The following is a 19743-nucleotide window of genomic DNA, read 5'->3' on the forward strand; positions in this document are numbered from 1 at the left end:
TTTTATGCTCTTAAATCAGACAAATTCTGTGTCTGTGCTTTTGATTTTCTCTATTCTGTAAAAGTGATAAAAATCATCAAAGTAGATTTTTAACTATAAAATATTGGAATGGTTACACATTTCCAAATATCTCAAATTAGAAGTTAGAGCATCCAACTGTATTGCTGAGGAGATTGGCTACAGAGTAAATTAGCCTCAATTTATCAAAATAAGAAACATTTTTTTTTGCCTTGGACATCAGTTTTCTGGTACACAAATGGCAGGAGCAATTGCTTAAGACAGTCTGTCAAAGGTAAGAAGCCAGGTGAACGGATTAAAGGAAATCAAACACAATCTTTCAGAGTAGAAGGCAAATTCCAAGTTGTATAAAACTTGGTAATATATACTTCATCAAGCTGTAAACAATATACAGAACAAGTTCTTCACCCTCCCCAGATCAGAGACTAGGGAACAGTTAAAAGACAGCCAGAGATCCTATACTCAAGACACTGAAACCAAAATCCATTAATTCAATTCACATATACCAGAATATTTCTAACTAATTAATTGTAAACTGGACTTCCAACTTAATTTCCATCAATGCCAATGTTTAAACCATTGTATTCCCATTAATGATGGGAAGAAAATGAGAATAGCAACAGAATATAGTATTTTTGTTCCATTAGCCTTTCCTTTACCGTGTAGCTAATTTTTATTCTTTGTTTTAACTCATCATCTTTCTTTTTTTTTTATAATTTTATTTATTTTTATTTTTTTCCCCCCAAAGCCCCAGTAGATAGTTGTATGTCATAGCTGCACATCCTTCTAGCCGCTGTATGTGGGACGCGGCCTCAGCATGGCCGGATAAGTGGTGTGTCGGTGTGCGCCCAGGATCCGAACCCGGGCCGCCAGCGGCGGAGTGCGTGCACTTAACCGCTAAGCCACGGGGCCAGCCCCTAACTCATCATCTTTCTGAACTCTCATTTGCCTAGTTTAAAACACAACACTTTGACAAAATTCATGAATAATACTGCTCCAGAAGTTCTTTGAGAAGCATTAGGGAAAATAAATTAATAGGTACTACCTAGTAACTAACAAGTTTTGAGTTTTCACTTACTTAAGCCTATTAGGGGGCATTATGGATCAGTCGACCAATACACTCAGACTGATAACCTGTTTCTTTAGCTACAGGGGCCGAAGAGAGTATCTTGGTGTTCAGATACAAAGAATGGGGCTCTACTACTATTATTTTTATAGAAAGGAATTTTCTTTTCCTTAAATTAAGATCACAGTTCCCCAAAAGGTTCAATTTGAAATTAGCCAAAGGGGAACCCTGGGCCTGTTAAACCTCAAAGTTGCAAACCTACTTTACCTCTGAAATCAACATTTAGATTTTACAACAGAAACTTAATATTTTTTTCCTGACAGATTTTTCCTTAGTTCTCTTTAAGTCTCATAATTTCTACCATAAAAAGATGAGTCAACTAGATTGATCAGTTAAACCAGAACTTTTATATCACTGCTACCTTTGTTCTATAATTTTATTTTTAAAATCTTCAAGACTACAGACTTCTAAACACGTAGTTTTATTTTTCATTTAAGAATACGTATTTCAACTGGACAAATACTGAGAAGAAACACATGTGCCTTTAAGTAAACACTGGCTTTCTAACAATCAAGACAGGCCAAGGACAAATGCCAGATCAGTTCTTGGGCCGGCCCCGTGGCTTAGTGGTTAAGTGCGTGCGCTCCGCTGCTGGCGGCCTGGGTTCAGATCCCGGGCGCGCACTGATGCACCGCTTCTTAGGCCATGCTGAGGCCGCGTCCCACGTACAGCAACTAGAAGGATTTGCATCTATGACATACAGCTATCTACTGGGGCTTTGGGGGAAAATAAATAAATAAATAAATAAAAACATTAAAAAAAAAAAAAGATCAGTTCTCAAATCTTTGGGAAACCATGGATTCAAAAAGGAGCTAAATAAATATAACAGTGTAGTTTACACCTGCCCTTAGAATTACTAATTTCTATAAATTTATTTAGTCAACAAAAAAGTAGTGATATTTATCCTGAAGTGGCGCCTAAATGCCATATTGTACTTACCTCCAAATAGTTCCAAATCTCTTAAGCCCTCAACAATGAACTTTTCCGAGACCCACCGCTAAAGAAGAAAACCCCAAAGAGAATTAGTATTTCTTTCAAGCCACAAAAAATTAGCTATCAGCCATTAGACAGACAAACAAAAACAGAATCATGCAGTACAGTTAAGATACATTTCTATGGAAAAGTTTTGAAAAGAATCCTGGATTTAAATCAACTGTAAACAATAGATTATTTCCTTTTTTCTATTCTTCTTTGCCTAATTTGATGAATAATTCTTAAATCTGACAGATGACAAACATGTAGTTCTGGCCTTAATAATGAAGAACGTTTTTGTCCTTCATATATACAAAACTACATTTTGGTTCCACCTTACTCATTCCATGGCTGTCTATTACAGATGGGTTGGATCATTAATGCCAATTTGAAAAATATTATTGGAATTCACAACACAGAAAACAGGGATGAAACAGTAGTTTTTCACAAGCCTCTATTAGTTTGTAAAAGAAAACAGAAAGCTGTATATTCTTTCATCCACTAGGGTTTCTAAAGACATTACCACTTACATTTTCTACCAAGTTTATAAGGACCAAACTAGCATGACCAATCTATGGTTCACTTTCCTGACCTATTTTAAACAAGTACTGGATTTCCATCACACTGATCAGTGGTCTGGTTTCACCTGAACCAGGCTAGGTTGAAATAGAAAAGAAGCTCATATTTAAAAGCAATGGAATCAAGATTGTATTTCACTTAAGTTTGGCTTGGGGGCATTCTTTCCACTGGGCAGAGTTCAGGCTAAGGAGAGATTCTGTTTTTCCTCTTAATTAACAGTGGAAGTTTACTCTTCCCAATATAAATTGTTCTTATATAAATAAACATAAGAAAAAAGATTAGGTAACATTCAGAAATAAGTTACACAATATGGATTATGAATTGGAACTATAACATCATTCTCTGTCCTTCTCTATATCAATTTTTTCCAAATTAAAAACAAAGAAACAACATCCTAAATCAAAAATTTGATATAAAAAAATTATATGCACTGTACCACAAAATATAATTTACACTTTAATATTTAAAGAAAGTGGTATATTCATAATGTCTCATAGCCGTTATACCTTTTTACAAGATTTAAAAATAATTACTAATGCATTTAGAAATTAGGTAATTGATAATAAGTAAAATAAGATACTCTTTTATGAAATCACTGAAGCTTGTACAGAAGCTAAATCCAGTATTTGTTCTTGAGGCCATTTTAGTTGGTAAAGTTTTCAAGTGTGATAAAAAATTTTTTTTTTGGTGAAGATTAGCCCTGAGCTAACATCTGCTGCCAATCCTCCTCATTTTGCTGAGGAAGACTGGCCCTGGGCTAACATCTGTGCCCATCTTCCTCTACTTTATATGTGGGATGGCTGCCACAGCACGGCTTGATAAGTGGTGTGCAGGTCCATGCCCGGGATCCAAACCTACAAACCCCAGGCCGCCAAAGCAGGACAAGTGAACTTAACCACAACACCACCAGGCCAGCCCTAATAAAATTTTTCATGTTCAAAAAGTCTTCAGTTAAAACCTTTAACTACACTTAGAAAAAAGTGTTCCAATGATTACAATTTGATACTGATTTTTAAAACACACAAATTCATTGAAAATACACCGGAAATTGGCAGATCATTAGCAGTTACATATCTACACTGAAAAGGGCCATCAACTCATAAAATGTTGAAAGACTGATATTCATATAAAATAAGCCATCTTGCTTCTCTATCAGACAACCTGGTGGGTATGTTCTGTGTCTCTGGTCAGCCTCTGCCTGCAAGCTCTTTTCTCAAGAGTGAAGGCTGCAATACCTGCTTTACATCCAACATCCATCACTTCTGTACGATTCTGAGCATCACATAAAAAACCACCTACAATATCTGCCAAAATACATTGCTTTTCAGAAAATAAAAACAGTAAAGCCAGAAGAAGAGAAACACTCACCCTAATTCGCTCTGGTTTACTTACAAGAAAAGACATGAGTTCCTAATGTGTAGACCTACTTCAATTTCAAAAATTTAAACCTAAAAGGAAAACAGAAACAGGTTGAGTTAGTCAGATCTCCTTTTTATAGAAATACCTTTTGATTGACAAAACTTACTATGAGTCTACCATTCAAAGCACTGTACTAGACCCATAAATTGCTAGATTCTCAAGATTTGTTTAGAGAAAGTTTCAGTGACAATAAACTGGGATGTACTTCGGCCAAGTACATTCGGAAATACTGCAATCTCTATAAGAAAAGAGAAGTTTGTTATTATATGGTTTTCTTTAAATTAATTTTTAAATTTCTCTTGACTGAAACCCATTCCCCCTCAACCTGTCTACTTTCCAGAGGTAATTACCTTCACTTCTTTTGGCTGTTTATCCTTTTTTATCATCATTTTTTTTTTTTTTTTGAGGAAGATCAGCCCTGAGCTAACGTCCATGCCAATCCTCCTCTTTTTGCTGAGGAAGACCGGCTCTGAGCTAACATCTATTGCCAATCCTCCTCCGTTTTTCCCCCAAAGCCCCAGTAGATAACTGCATGTCATAGTTGCACATCCTTCTAGTTGCTGTATGTGGGACGCCGCCTCAGCATGGCCCAACAAGTGGTGCATCAGTGTGCACCCAGGATGGGAACCGGGGCCGCCAGCAGCGGAGTGCAGCACTTAACTGCTCCGCCATGGGGCCGGCCCCCCTCGTCATTCTTTTTTTTTTTAATTTTTATTTATTTATTTATTTATTTTTCCTCCAAAGCCCCAGTAGATAGTTGTATGTCATAGCTGCACATCCCTCTAGTTGCTGTATGTGGGACCTGGCCTCAGCATGGCCAGAGAAGCAGTGCGTCGGTGCGCGCCCAGGATCCGAACCCGGGCCAACAGTAGTGGAGCACGCGCACTTAACCACTAAGCCAGGGGGCCAGCCCTCATCATTCTTAATTAATGTTTATATGGCCATGACTTATCCATTTTAGACTTTTACCTACTAACTTCCTACCACGGTAGATGAAGTCTAAGCTCTCCTATATCATCCTCCTGCACTCTATTTTCCTGCCTTCATTCTGCCAACATAGTTGTGGCACGATTTTTGGTTAAACATTTACATTACTATGACTATGCAAACATGGTTCATAGTTGAGGCAAACAATTAGAAATAACTATGTCTTCCTTCTTTCACACCCATTTTTTCCCTAGAGTTAATAATTGCCTCATTTTTTCACTTGCTTGGTTTTCCATGTAGCTATTATTAACTTTTCCCAAACACTTCAACATCTCTGCTGTTTGTGTTATCAATATATTTTTTCATATACTGAAACTCATCCATTCCAATTTTTCCCTGGAGATTGCCTTCCCAGGGCCTTCCATCCTCCTATTGCAATCTGGACTAGTTGCTTTCTAGACCAGCTGCACTTAGTCAGCCTTTTTAGTTTGGAGATTTGGACCTTCCAATTCTGGGAAATGTTCTTGTATTGTTTCTTTGATAATTTTGACTCCTCTATTCTCATGCTACAGAATTCCTAATAGTTAAAGATGTACTTCTAGAATTATCCCCTATTATACTTGTTTCATTCCTATTTTACAAGTCTCTACTTTCCAGGAGATTTCTTCAACTTTATTTTCCAACCCTTCTACTAAGTTTTAAATTTTGGTTACACATTTCAAAGAGTTTCTGCCATTTCTTAAATGTGTCTTTGTTCATATCATCCTGATCTTGTTTTTGTTTGCTACTTATAGTTAAGAATTTATAGGGCCGGCCCTGTGGCTTGGTGGTTAAGTGCACGCGCTGCGATGCTGGCGGCCCGGGTTCGGATCCCGGGTGCGCATCGAGGCACCACTTCTCCGTTCATCCTGAGGCCGAGTCCCACATACAGCAACTAGAAGGATGTGCAGCTACGACACACAACTATCCACTGGGGCTTTGGGGGGAAAAAATAAAATAAATAAAATCTTCAAATATCAAAAAAAAAAAAAAAAAAAAAAAAGAGAATTTATAGGGGCTGGCCCGGTGGCGTAGCGGTTAAGTGCGCGCACTCCGATGCGGCAGCCGGGGTTTAGACCCCGGGCGCACACCGACGCACCGTTTGTCAAGTCATGCTGTGCCGGCGTCCCATATAAAGTGGAGGAAGATGGGCACGGAAATTAGCCCAGGGCCAGTCTTCCTCAGCAAAAAGAGGAGGATTGGCAGATGTTAGCTTAGGGCCGAGCTTCCTCAAAAAAACAAAACAAAACAAAAAGGGGGCTGGCCTGGTGGCACAAACGGTTAAGTGCGCGCGCTCCAGGGTTCGCAGGTTTGGATCCCCAGTGCACAGCAACACACCACTTGTCAAGCCATGCTGCGGCAGCGTCCCATATAAAGTCAAGGAAGATGGGCATGGATGTTAGGCCAGGACCAATCTTCCTCGGCAAAAAAAAAGAGAGGAGGATTGGTATCAGATGTTAGCTCAGGGCTGGTCCTCCTCACAAAAAAAAAAATTTTATATCTACAATGGCTAAAAGCATAATAAATTACGACCAAGTGGGGTCTATTTCTGGAATGAAAGATTGGTTTCACATTAAAAAATGAATAAATGTATACAAAACTGCCTTTGTTTGAAGTTGTTTGCAAATAAAGAACAACCAATTTTAAGGAATTTTAAAAAATGAATCAATGTAATTTTACCTTATTAACTGAGTAAACAAGAAAAAAATATACAATCATATCAAAGATACAGAAAAAGTATCTGACCAAATTCAACACCAATTCATGACTTAAAAAAACTCTCAGTCAACTAGGAATAGTCAAATAGAAATAGAACATAAACAGAATTTTACCAAGTCAACTTGGTAAAAGACATGTATGAACAAGTTACAGCTAACATCATACTTAATGGTAAAAAGAATGAATGAGTTTCCTCTAAGAACAGAAGCAAAGCAAGAATGTCTGTTCTCATCACTTCTATTCATCATTGTACTACTGGTCTTGGCCAATGTAAAAAGGCAAGAAGAAATAAAAGGCATACAGATTGGAAAAGAAGGTGTAAAACTCTTTATTAATAGACAACATGATTGTGTACCTAGAAAATGCTAAGTATTCCATAAAAAAATCATTAGACCTAAGAAAATGAATTTAGAGAGAAGGTCAATTACAAAACCCAATTGTATTTCTATATACTAGCAATGAACAATTACAAAGTGAAATTTAAAAAACAAGACCATTTACAATACCAACAAAAACATAAAATAATTAGGAATAATTTTAATAAATTATAGATAAGAACTGTATCTTTAAAATTATAAAACATTGCTAAGAGGGATTAAAGATGATTTAAATAAGATATATGCCATGTTCATAGATTGGAAGACTCAATATTGTTAAGATGTCAATTCTCTCCAAATTGATCTATAGATTCAGTGCAATCCCAGCAGACTTTTAAAAAGAAATTGAAACGGATCATAGAACTAAAGAAAAAGTTAAAACTACTAAAGAAAACAGAGGAGAAAATCTTCATGGTCTTGGGACAGGTCAAGATTCAAAAAAAGAACATCAAGAGCATGAACTACAAAAGAAAAAAGTGATAAATTGAACCTTATCAAAATTAAAAACTTCTGCCTTTGAAAGACACCACTAAGAAAATGAAGAGACCAGGAGAAAACATCGTGTGTGTGTGTCTACAAAGGACTTTATATACAAAATATATAAAAAACTTCTACAACTCAATAAGACAATGCAATGTAAATAACGGGCAACAGATTTGAACAGAAGATATCTGAATGTCCACTAAAGCACATGAAATGATGTTCAATATCATTTGTCATCAGGGAAATGTACATAAAGCCACAATGAGATACCCCTACACACCCACCAAAATGGCTAAAAATAAAGACTGACAATACTAAGTGTTGACCAACTGGAATTCTCATATGTTGCTGGTGGGAATGCAAACTAGTACAGCCACTTTGGAAAACAGTTTAGTAGCTTCTTATGACCCAATAATTCTGCTCCTAGGTAATCTACTCAAGAGAAATGAAAATATATGTTCACATAGGCTTGTACACGAATGTTCATAACAGCATTATTCACAACAGCCTCAAACTGGAAACAATCAAAACGTCTACCAACTGGTAAATGGATAAACAAAATGTGGTATGTACACCAACAGAATACTGCTTGGCAATAAAAAGGAACAACTACTGATACATGCAACAATATCATGTTAAGTGAAAGAAGTCAGACACAAATCTACATGTTGTTTCTATTTACATGAAATTCTAGAAAAAGTAAAAATATCATGACAGAAAGCAGATCATCGGTTGCCTGGGACCAAGGGTGAAACAAGGGACCAACTTCAAAGAGACACTCGAGAACTTTTTGGGGTGATGGAAATGTTCTGTATCTTGATTGCATAGTGGTTACAAGAGTGTGTCTGTCAAAATTCAACAAACTGCACACTTAATGTAGGCGTATTTTATTGTAGGTAAATTATATCTCAGTAAAGTTGATTTAAAAAGTAAAACGGCAGCCAGCCCTGTGGCTTAGCAGTTAAGTGCGCGCGCTCCGCTGCTGGCGGCCCGGGTTCGGATCCCGGGCGTGCACCGACGCACCGCTCCTCCGGCCATGCTGAGGCAGTGTCCCACATACAGCAACTAGAAGGATGTGCAGCTACGACAGACAACTATCTACTGGGACTTTGGGGGAAAAATAAATAAATAAAATCTTTAAAAAAAAAAAGTAAAATGGCTAAAATAAATAATAAGAAATGCTTTTGAAGAATCTAGAAAAAACCTACCACATTGCCTCTTTTTTTTTTTTTTTTAAGATAGGCTGGAGTTGTGAGGGGTTGTGGTAGTGGTATAGCAACGGGGGTGGGGAATTCATCTCATACACAGAGTTTTAGGAATCCTTAGTACTGCTTCAGAGAAATCAAAGCAATGGTGTTCAATCCAGGGGAGAGACGAGGCCTTTCAAAATCATCTATAGATTTTTATCAAATTGCCTTTGTTCTCACCCCTACCCTGATCTTCTTATAGAAGCCCCCCTACCATGCTGAGGATCATTTATCCTGCCATGAAATAGTAAAAATGTAGATTGAATTTGAAAAAACAGATTATTAGAATGCACATTGTTTAATAACATTAAACAAAGCCTCATGCAAAAGAAACTCAGGAAGAAACAAAGTCGACATCCATCTGTAGTCTACAACAGAAAGAAAAGAGAATATTAACGTAGATAGAGATGCAGGTGTTTTCATCCACAGAAAGAATTGTCCATGCTCTGGAAAAATAATGGAAATAGAAAATAAAGTCAATTCCAAAGCACTGTATAAACTAATATAACTGCCCATTTGGAGACCTAAGAACTGGTTCTAGACTGCCACATCAACAGCTTCATTAATGATCTGAACCATCGGTTCCCAAACCAGGATGTGTTTCAAATTAACTTGTGTATTTACAAAAACCTAAGGACGCCCAAACTGCCGCCTTCAAAAATTTTAATTCAGCAGGTCTGGGGAATGCACAAGTAGAAATGGGCAACTCCTTATGAAGTTCAGAAAAGGGAAAGATTACTATGAGCTGGGGTGGACCTGGATAGTTTTGTTGAAAGAGTGGGGCTTGAATGTCAAATAGAACTTAAAGAAAATGAGAATTCCAAGCATGAAATAGTATTAGCTACTGATTATTTAGCGTTTACCTGCCTTGTCCACAGGTATATCTTTCGGTTTCTAGAATAGTGTCTACCACATAGTAGGCACTCAGTAATATTGACGGACTCACCAAATGTGCTGAGAAGTGTGTCAGCACTTTACATATACTCTCCAATTAATGTGAGGGCAGTTACAGAAGCAGAACTCTACACATACAAGAACCATGAATAGGCATTAAGTGCATGCTAGAGTATGGATTTTATTCAGCAGGCAGGAGGAAGCAACTATAAGTTTTGAATAGAAAGGTGACAGACACAAAACACTGGTCTAAAGTAGTGTCTCTCAAACTTTACTGTGCATGCAAATCACTTGAGGATCTTGTTAAAATGCAAATTTTGATTCAGAAGGTCTGGAGTGGGGCCTGGTAATTAGTTTTGTTTTTTTTTTTGAGGAAGACTGGCCCTGCACTAACATCTGTTGCCAATCTTCCTCTTTTTCCTCTCCAAAGCCCCAGTACATAGTTGTGTATTATAGCTGTAGAATTGTAGCTCTTCTATAAGGGATGCCACCTCAGCATGGCTTGATGAGTGGTGAGTAGGTCCGCGCCCAGGATCCAAACGGGCAAACCCCGGGCCGCCAAAGTGGAACACACAAACTTAATTGCTATGCCACCAGGCCCGCCCTGAGCCTGGTAATTCTAACAAGCTCCCAGATGGTGGTACTGCTGCCACTTTGAGGACTATCATATTGACTAACGTTTGAGAAGCCTTGTTCTAAGGAACATTCTAAGGAATACTAATCTGCAAAGGGATGGGAGACGGGGAGGTAAAAATAACCCAGAGAAAGGAATGCCAGTTAGAATACAATTATCGTGGACCATGTTTGTGGTGATATAGATGGATAGGGGAGAAGGAAAAATAAAGAAATTATATTTAGTTAGTAAGGACACCATAAATCTCCTAGCCCATCCTCCACCCTTTGGAGGAATAGCTTTTACCAACTCCTGGATATAAGGTTATCTAATCTCTGCTTGACAACTTCCCATGCCAGAGACTCACTACTCTATCAGAGAGCTCATTCTACCTGTGGACAATTCTGATGACTCCAATTTTTTTAATGTCCAAAGTAACTGGGAAAAGAGTAGTGTCTCAACGACAGAAACAGGAAAGCTCAGAGGTGGAAGTGGTTTTGGTGGAAAAACGAGTTCGAGTTTTTAAATCATATTGAGGTTGAGAAAACAGTTATATATCCCAAGTGGAAATACATAGCATTCAGTTAGAAAAGTAAGACTGATGCTTAAAAGAGAGGTTAGAGATGCCTATGTGGACTTGGGAGTTAGCAGCCAAAGCTATACGAATGACAGAAATTCACTAAAGGAGAAAATGGTGAGAGAAAAGCAGAAGGCTGGGAAGCAAGCCTCGGGATAGGTCCATATTTAGGACATGGCTCTTGAAAGGCAGGTAGGAAATGGAGCTCAAAGGAAAAACTTTAAAGATCCTCCTTCCCCTACTAGACCACCTTCCCTCCCCCAACTTGGTTAGTTTTTTTTTTTATAATTTTATTTATTTTTTTCCCCCAAAGCCCCAGTAGATAGTTGTATGTCATAGTTGCACATCCTTCTAGTTGCTGTATGTGGGACTTGGCCTCAGCATGGCCGGAGAAGCAGTGCCTCGGTGCGCGCCCAGGATCCGAACCCGGGCCGCCAGCAGTGGAGCCCACACACTTAACCGCTAAGCCACGGGGCCGGCCCACAACCTGGTTAATTTTGACCTGTCCCTCTCTACTCATCTCAGATGTTCTGTGCTACAGAAATCCTCCCTCACCCCCCACCTCCCCACCCCCACCTATGTTAGATGTTCAGCCTCTGTATTCAATCCTTTCACCTACCACACTCTTAATCGCCTATTTATTGGTCTCCTTCCCTAGAATAGAGAACCCTTGAGGGCAGGGAATGCATCTTGTTCACTGTTGCATTCCCACGGGCTACTGAGCCCAACACATAATATGGGCACTCCCCTATCTGTTAAATTCATAATAGTAAAAATAATAAAAGCAGCCAGCATTTATGGTGAACTATGTGCCAGGATCTGTGCTAAATGCTTCACAGAGATCAGCTCACAATAAGTATTATCGCCCCCATCTTACAGATTAAGAAATGGAGGCCCCACATGATTAAACGCCAAAGTTACAGAAGCAAGTGGTAGAGGACTGATTAGATCTGTTCCAAAGCCTGTGCTCTAGAAACCGGTGATAATCAAGAAGCCTAGGGAGAAGAGTCAAGGCTGTGTGTGCAAAAATATATGACTGAGAAGACATTACCCGATTTGACAATGCTGCTAACCACACGCCAAATGGTATAGAAAGGAGAATTCATTTACCTTGATTTTTTTCTTTTTTCTTACTTTTGCCACTGGTTTTCTAAACTTCCTCCATGTCTGGGGTTACAACTATAAACACTGCATTTGAACCTCAATACCTCTAATAAACTTGGTTAAAGGGTGGGGGAACAGATTTAACTAGTTCAGCACTGCAACTAATGGCTGAATAGGCTCCTGGCCTTAGGCAGATAATCAGAGGAAATTTGGTTTCTTCAACTTTCAGGGACAAGAAACAGTCTTGGGTGTCTCTAGAAAGTATGAATCAGTCAGTGAAGAACTGTCTTAATGCTGCAAATATACAATGAAATACAGTTCTACTTCAACAGATACTACAATAAAAAAAGGACCAATTCCAATGCTTTTCCTCTTTGGGGGAAGTGAAGTTAGAATATGCTAGGGTATCTTAGAAGCCAGCTCTGGTGGTCTAATGGTTAAGATTGGGGGCTCTCACCAATGCAGCCCAGGGTTCATTTCCGGTCAGGGAACCACATCACCCATCTGTCAGCTGACATACTATGGCGATTGCGTGTTGCTGTTATGCTGAAAACTATATGGTACAGCAGGGTCACCCATGGTGAAGAGGTTGCAGGGGAGCTTCTAGACTAAGAGATACTAGGAAGAAGGACCTGGCCACCCACTTCTGAAAAAATTGACCATGAAAACCCTATGAATATCAACAGAGCATTGTCTGATACAGCACCAGAAGGTGAGAGGATGGCGCAAAAGACCTGGCAGGGTTCAGCTCTGCTGTACACAAGGTTGCCAGGAGTCTAATGGACCTGATGGCACTCACAACAAAGGATATCTTAGCACAGGGCAGAGAAGTTAGTTCCCCATTTCCCGAAAACTTTTATTTAACCACTCCCCCTCCCTCGTGCTCACTTCCCTACCCCTTATCCCCACCTTCACCCCAAATCTACTGTGAGCACTTAAACATTCTTGGAAACCAAGACAATTTGTTTGGGCTGATTCCGGGAGTCACCTGGATCTCTGTCCTTAACGGGGGCTTGACCTGCTGCCTGCCCAGCCCGGGATGAGATGGGGATGTGGTGGTGGTGCTGGGGAAGAGGTCAGCACTAGGATCTGCCGCCTCTTTGCTTGAGGAGGACAAACCGACACGTGGGCCCCAGGTTCCCCACCTAGAAGTCTGGGGGGAAGGAGGGAGGGAAAGCAGGCGCTCGTCTCTCCCGCCCGGCAACTCCGCTCCTGAGTCTCCCGGCCAGGCCCAAGCCTATTCTGCTCTCGGGCTGCAGCCTCTCACTGCGAGAATCGAGGAGGACTCGGGTGAAAAAGGGCCCGTGGAGGGCGACGGGGGACCCGAGAAGGCCGCTCTGACGAAGGCCCGCCCCTGAGGAGATGGAATCGGCGGCAGGGCAAGGAGGGACCGATCCCTGGAACACACCAGGCGGCCCCGCCGGCCCGGTACCTGGTCCTGGAGTCAGCAAACAATCCCGACCCAGTCTCAGCTCCGCCTCTTTAGTTTATGGCCGCGCCGCCGCCCGGCCAGTTGCTGGGAGGGAAGTACGCAACGTGCCATGCGCAGTACAGGGACCCAAGCGCGCGGGCAGAGAGCCCCTCCCCCCGCGGGCCCAGCGGCTGACGGAACTCCGCCCCGTTTCTCCTGGCCAGAGCGGCTGAGGGAGCCCCGCCCCACCCCGCCCCCGCCCGACCAGCGGAAGAAGCCCCGCCCCGGCCCGGCCCCCGTGGGTGGGGAAGCTCCGCCCTGTCCCTCCGGGCCCTAGACGGTGAGGAAGCTCCGCCCCGTCTCTCCCAGCCGCCGCTGCTGAGGAAGCTCCGCCCGGTGTCCGCGTTGCCTCGGCGCGGGGAGGCCCCCAGCAGTGGACGCGCGGAGAGCGGTTCAACGGTTCTGAGTTCTCTCATTGCGTGAAGCGCGTACCTGAGAGCATTCCGTCTCCCAACAGAAGGGACCCATTTCCCCAAGTGTGTGGAAGCCAAAAACCTAGCTTGTCGTCGGTGCGGCCTGCGGGGTCCCAAACAGGCTCCCCAGAGCCTCCGCCCGCGCAGCAGGAAGGAAGTAGGAAGATTTCAATACTGAGGAGTCAGGGGGACTAGAGAAAGACAAACCAACACTGGCTGCTGACTTGGCTACTTTGAGGATTTTGTTTTTGTTTTTATTTCGTGTGGTAGGACTTCAATGGAAAATTGAATGTCTCGCATTTTTCTTTGAAGACATCTCAAATGCTCCTCACTTTGGCCTCTTGGGCACCAGACTGACAAGCTGCAAAGGGGAAACCCAACATTTCTCTGTGCCTCAGTTTCCTTATCTGTAAAAGGATGAAAATGGCTCATCTAATGGGAACTATCATTTTTTTCCCTTCTGGATCTTTTTGTCCCTGGATCCTTCCTCATCCACAACTCTGAGAGACATGTTCTGTTTGCAGAAACCTATAAGGTTTGCTTTTATGGAGAAGCTAGCCTAAACCAAGGCATGCAGGGCTTGAGAAATGAAGAAATTATGGAGCAAGACTCCCTTCTGTGAGGCTGCGTTTTTTCAGTTACTCTACCCACGGTGCGGGGGAGAGGGGTGTCCAACATTGGATAAATATCATCAAGTAATGAACACTCACTCGTCCCAGCTCTGACCCTTGACACGGATTTATACTGGTCTAACTTCCACAATGGGGGAGAAGTTCGGCTACATCCAAACAGGGAGTGATGCAAATATGACGCTGAAACAATATGAACTTTGCCAGTGCACGAATATGCACCTCAGGGTCTCATTCAATTTTACATACATCCTTTTGATCTTATCTAGTGCTTTAACATTCCAAAGCACTACCCTCACTATTCTTTCATTCTCAAAATAAGATGCCTCTCTCAGCAGCAAACTTAGTAAACTGACAAAGCAAGATAGTAACAGAAACTGAAGTAAAATTCTTGGTGGTGTTCTTTTGAAAAGACCTTCACAGACGGTCTTTGGAATTGAGGGTACTAGAGAAGATAGTGCCTGAAAAGATGCCAAACTTCATGCAGTCATCACAATGTGGAATTGAAACATGGAGGTACTTTCCATTTATTTTAATATCTAGCCCTAGCCCAGAGCTATGTCATTTTCTAATTGGATGTCAGTTGGCCAAGGGAGCTAAAAGATCTCACCTTCTTCATGACTGCCCACAAAAGCTGGTTAGTGAACCTTTTGGCCCAGACTCTGTTGTGACTGTTTCAAGGAGCAAATGTTCATTAGCTTTATTTTTCCTGCAAAAGGGCCTCCTAAATCCAGATAACTTAGAAAACTGGTGTAAGGAAAAGTCAACTTTCAAAGTTTACAAAGTCAGTCTTTTCCGGCTTTGCTTTTTTGACTTGTTATGAACCCTGGGATGCACAAGCTCCCTACAGTTTTTCACTTACTTATAATAAGTGTTGGGACTCTCCAAGATTTCTGGAGCTTGTTGCAACTGGCTTGAAGCCTAGAGGAATGGAGATGAACTGAAGATCCTGGCTGTTTTGTTTTTAACTCTGAGCATCCAGTTTGAACATCCAGTTTAAACTAAGTGCTGCCCTCTTCAAGATACCGCATAAATTAACTGTGAGAAACGTAAAACTAATTGCCTAATGAATGAATAAAGAAGATGTGGTGTATATATACAATGGAATACTATTCAGCCATGAAAAAGATGAAATCTTGCCATTTCTGACAACATGGGTGGACCTTGAGGGTATTATACTAAGTGAAATAAGTCAGACAAGGAAAAATACCGTATGATTTCACTCATATATGGAATATAAAAAACAAAACAAACAAAACAAAACAAAAACTCATAGAAACAGACAACAGATTGGTGGTTACCAGTAGGGAAAGGGGTTGAGGGAAGGGAGAAATGGGTAAAGGGGTCAATTATATGGTCACAGATGGAAACTACACTTTTGGGGTGAGCATGCTGTAGTATATACAGATGTCAAATTATAATGTTGTACACCTGAACCCTATACAATGTTATAATCAATGTTACCGCAAATATGTATATACATACACACACACACACAAATACTGTTCACCATAATGCCATAGAGTGCAAAGACAAACCAGAGTAGAAGATACTCACCATACATAAATCTCACAAAGGATTTGCATTCATAATATATATATTTTAGAACCTCCTACAACTCAATAACAAAAAGACAACCCAACAAAAAAAAATGAGCCAAAGACTTGGTATACATGACACAAGGAGGAAATTCTAATGGCTGGGAAACTATGACAAGATGTTCACCATCCTTAGTCATTGGGAAAATGCAAATGAAAACCACATGAGACCCCACTGCACACCCATCAGGATGGCTAAAATTAAAAAGGCCAACAATATCAAATGTTGTTGAGACATCCTGTTCTTCCTGGAACAACAGGAACCCACATTCTTTGTTGGTGGCAAGGCAAAAAGCTATTTGAAAAATTGTTTCTATGAAAGCCCTTTGCAATTCCACTCCTAGGTACACATGCATCCACCAAAAGACACGGAATACTGAACAGCAGTGAAAATGAACCAGCTGCAATTATACACAAAAATACATGCCTCTCATATAATGTTGAGTGAAAGAAGCCAGATGCAAAGGACTATATACTGTATGACTCCATTTATGTAAAGTACAAAACAACACAAAACTATGCTGATGGAAGTAAAGACAGTAGTTTGAGGTGAGGAGCTAATGGCTGAGAGGGAGCACAAGAGATCATCCTGGGGCACTGGAGACGTTTTCAATCTTCGGCTCCGTGGTAGGCACAGAGGTGTATAAGAATGTAAAACTTCAATGAGTGTGCAGCTAATATTTGTGCCCTTTACTTTATGTAAGTGATACCTTAATAAAAAGTTAAAAAAAAAAAAAAAAGAAAAACTAATTGCCCAGAATACTTGAGAGATAAAAATGCATAGATGTGTAGTTTAACAAGTTGAGGATTTTTTAGAGCATTTTATATATCAAAGTACTTTATACATGTTATCTAATATGATCCTCTGAACAGCCATTTTAGAAAGGGGAGAGAAGATAATGCCCACTTACAGATGAGGAAATAGACTTATTAAAGCACTAGGACAGCACCTAGGTCCCTGCCCACAAATCCAGGGCTCTTTCCTGAAGCAGAAAACTGGCTTCAATTCCAGCTTTGTTACACCCTTGCTAAATAATACAGTTACATGTAAGAAAAATATGCAGAAGAGCTATTTAAGCATTTAAGTTTAAAATGTGACAGGAAAGCAGTTAAGAGTTCTCCCTCAAGCAAAGGTGATACAACAAATAACCTAGGCAGATGTCATATTATCTGATTTTGAAATAACTCCCGTGGAACTAAATACTTAAAAAGGCTTGGGTGTCTTTTAAATAAGTAAAAGTTACACTATTTGGATAAAACCAAATAGGTGAAATTAAAGAGGACAGTTAATTTTAAAAGATGAAAATAAAATGAATAATATCCATTAAAAGCAGTATAGTAGTAGACACAAGTTTCTGTCTTTCAGGAAAAAAAACTGGTTTTCTTCTGAAATTGGTATTACTTAGTTCATGGAGCTGAGATGGCATTCAACTTGTGCAAAGACAAAAACATTATACTTCCTTCCATACGCAAATAAGTGTTTTGCTCATCATCAAACTCCAGAAACCAAGAAAAGTAATACTTTTTGCTATTGTTTTAGCAGTCTGTAATAGAAGACACTGCTATGGGTATAACTGTCTCCTCCCCCTTACATCCTTGCAAATCGTTCAGAATGAGCAGAGGCAGGAACAGTAAGAAAACAGAATCTGAGATGATAAAGTACAGTTTTCACCCCTCCCACCAAAACCAAAGGATCCTTGTACAACACTGCTCTAAATAATTTTCATATTGCCAATTCCTATTGGATGGGTGGAATGAGAATTCCAATCACTGTTTTCCTGTGGTCTAAGTCCCATCCAAAGAAAAGAGTTTCACATCTGGTGCTTGACAGGGAAAAGTTTTCTATTACTAAGGAAACAGAGTAGTAAACTATCCCTCCCCGCCACCTCCTGCCTCCAAATACCATCAAATTTTGCAGATAAAGTTAGAGAACTCTGAAAGGCCCTGCTTGGTTTCCACTGGGAGAAAGGGAAGCAAGAGAGTCAAGCAAAAATGCACCACTTGGAGAACAGTTCTAGATGATACCTTACATTTTTTTTTTTTTTTTGGTGAGAAGGACTAGCCCTGAGCTAACATCCAATGCGAATCCTCCCCTTTTTTCTTGAGGAAGATTAGCCCTGAGCTAACATCCGTGCTCATCTTCCTCTACTTTATATGAGACACCGCCACAGCATGGCTTGCCAAGCGGTGCGTCGGTGCGCGCCCGGGATCCGAACCTACGAACCCCGGACCGCCAAGGTGGAGCGCGCCCACTCAACCGCTCGCGCCACTGGGCCAGCCCCAGAAACCTTACATTTTTAAAGTGCTATAGTTTACAGGAGAATTTTACATATATTATCTCTCGGTATTGACCTAACTGGGAGGTAGGTAGGGAAAATAATTATAATCCTCACTTTGTGGAAGGAAAAACAGAAAGAACAGAAACTCAAAGAGGTTAGTGACTTGCCCAAAGTCAAAGGATTAGTAATTGGTTTTGCTGGCACTAAATAAAAGCCAAGTCTTTATCTTCCAGGCCAGTGCTTGTTTCAGCATTGCTAAGTGCCCTGGCAAGGCAGACAAGATTGGAGGGCTTAGTGGTTTTCCAGTGTGTGATAGTCAACACTATTCTCTCTTTGTCCTCTCACTCATAGGAGAGATAATGGTGTCTTAACTCAAGAGGGGGACTTTGGGGAGAAGCCCATGAATAACACATGGGGCTCTAAAAATATAAAACATTCTAAAAATGGTAACTGGTAACAACTAAGGGAAAAGCATTTCAGTGCTGACTTTTACTGAACAGACAGAACACTCCTATGGGCTTATACTCTTGTAGGGCAATCCCAGAAAAGTAAAGGCGGCACTCTGAGATTCTTGGCAATAAGTTTAATATATGTTCATATGAATGCTTAAATTACAAAATTAGCTGCCATGATCCAAATATGTGGGACTTGAAGAAAGCTTTTATTAATCAAAAGATAGCTAAGCATATCAACTTTGATTTCTAAAATGTATTTTAAAGATTTGTAAAACAAGGCTAATTCTAGAATTATATAGCATTAATTAAATTTTGTTATTTTAATAACTTAATTTCGTTAATGGTTAAAAAAATATTACATTTGCATCTCCCAGTTTACACATTTCTGCATTAACCTAGAGAAAAACCTATGTGAAAAGTTTCCATGCAGTTACAAAGGCAGCAGCACATGCTGTTGTCACAGCAACTTGTTATTGCCTCAGAACACACCTGCACATAAAGCATCAACAAAAAAATACCCTCCCACCCCTCTCCCACCAAAAAACCCAACCCTTTCCCATCCCCAGCAAAAATTACCTGGTACAAGCAGTGATTTAAAAAATGCTTTCTTAGTAGGAAGCATTTATAAAATGCAGAGATCTGAACAAGCTAAATGCTCGTGCAGATAGATGGGCCTCTCCCCCAAGAGTTCCTTCCTCAAGAGACAGAAAGAACTCTCAATAGTTTAGGAAAGCTCATTTTTAAAAGTATATTTATGCATATTCATGGCTATTTCTTTGAAAGAATATACCTAGCCTCAACTGT

The 19743-nt window shown here is 40.4% G+C and overlaps 1 protein-coding gene across 16 annotated transcripts in view; it reads right to left on the bottom strand.

The window, feature by feature from the left end:
* The window catches only part of STRADA (STE20 related adaptor alpha), a 28942-nt gene extending 15285 nt beyond the window's left edge, over window positions 1-13657 (bottom strand). For 2 of the 16 annotated variants that reach the window (XM_087441401.1, XM_004432639.3), the window contains exons 1-3: window positions 13527-13657; window positions 4064-4143; window positions 2084-2141 (exon numbers count right to left, since the gene is read on the bottom strand). In XM_087441401.1, the coding sequence (XP_087297527.1) occupies window positions 2084-2141; window positions 4064-4099 (94 nt within the window). In that variant the 5' untranslated portion in view covers window positions 4100-4143; window positions 13527-13657. The other 14 variants (XM_014789155.2, XM_087441394.1, XM_087441398.1 and 11 more) reach the window with 14 other exon arrangements.
* Between the last annotated feature and the right edge of the window lie 6086 nt (window positions 13658-19743).

Source organism: Ceratotherium simum, chromosome 16 (assembly GCF_057802395.1).
Source record: "Ceratotherium simum simum isolate JZ-2026a chromosome 16, ASM5780239v1, whole genome shotgun sequence".
NCBI classification, from domain to species: Eukaryota; Metazoa; Chordata; class Mammalia; order Perissodactyla; family Rhinocerotidae; genus Ceratotherium; species Ceratotherium simum.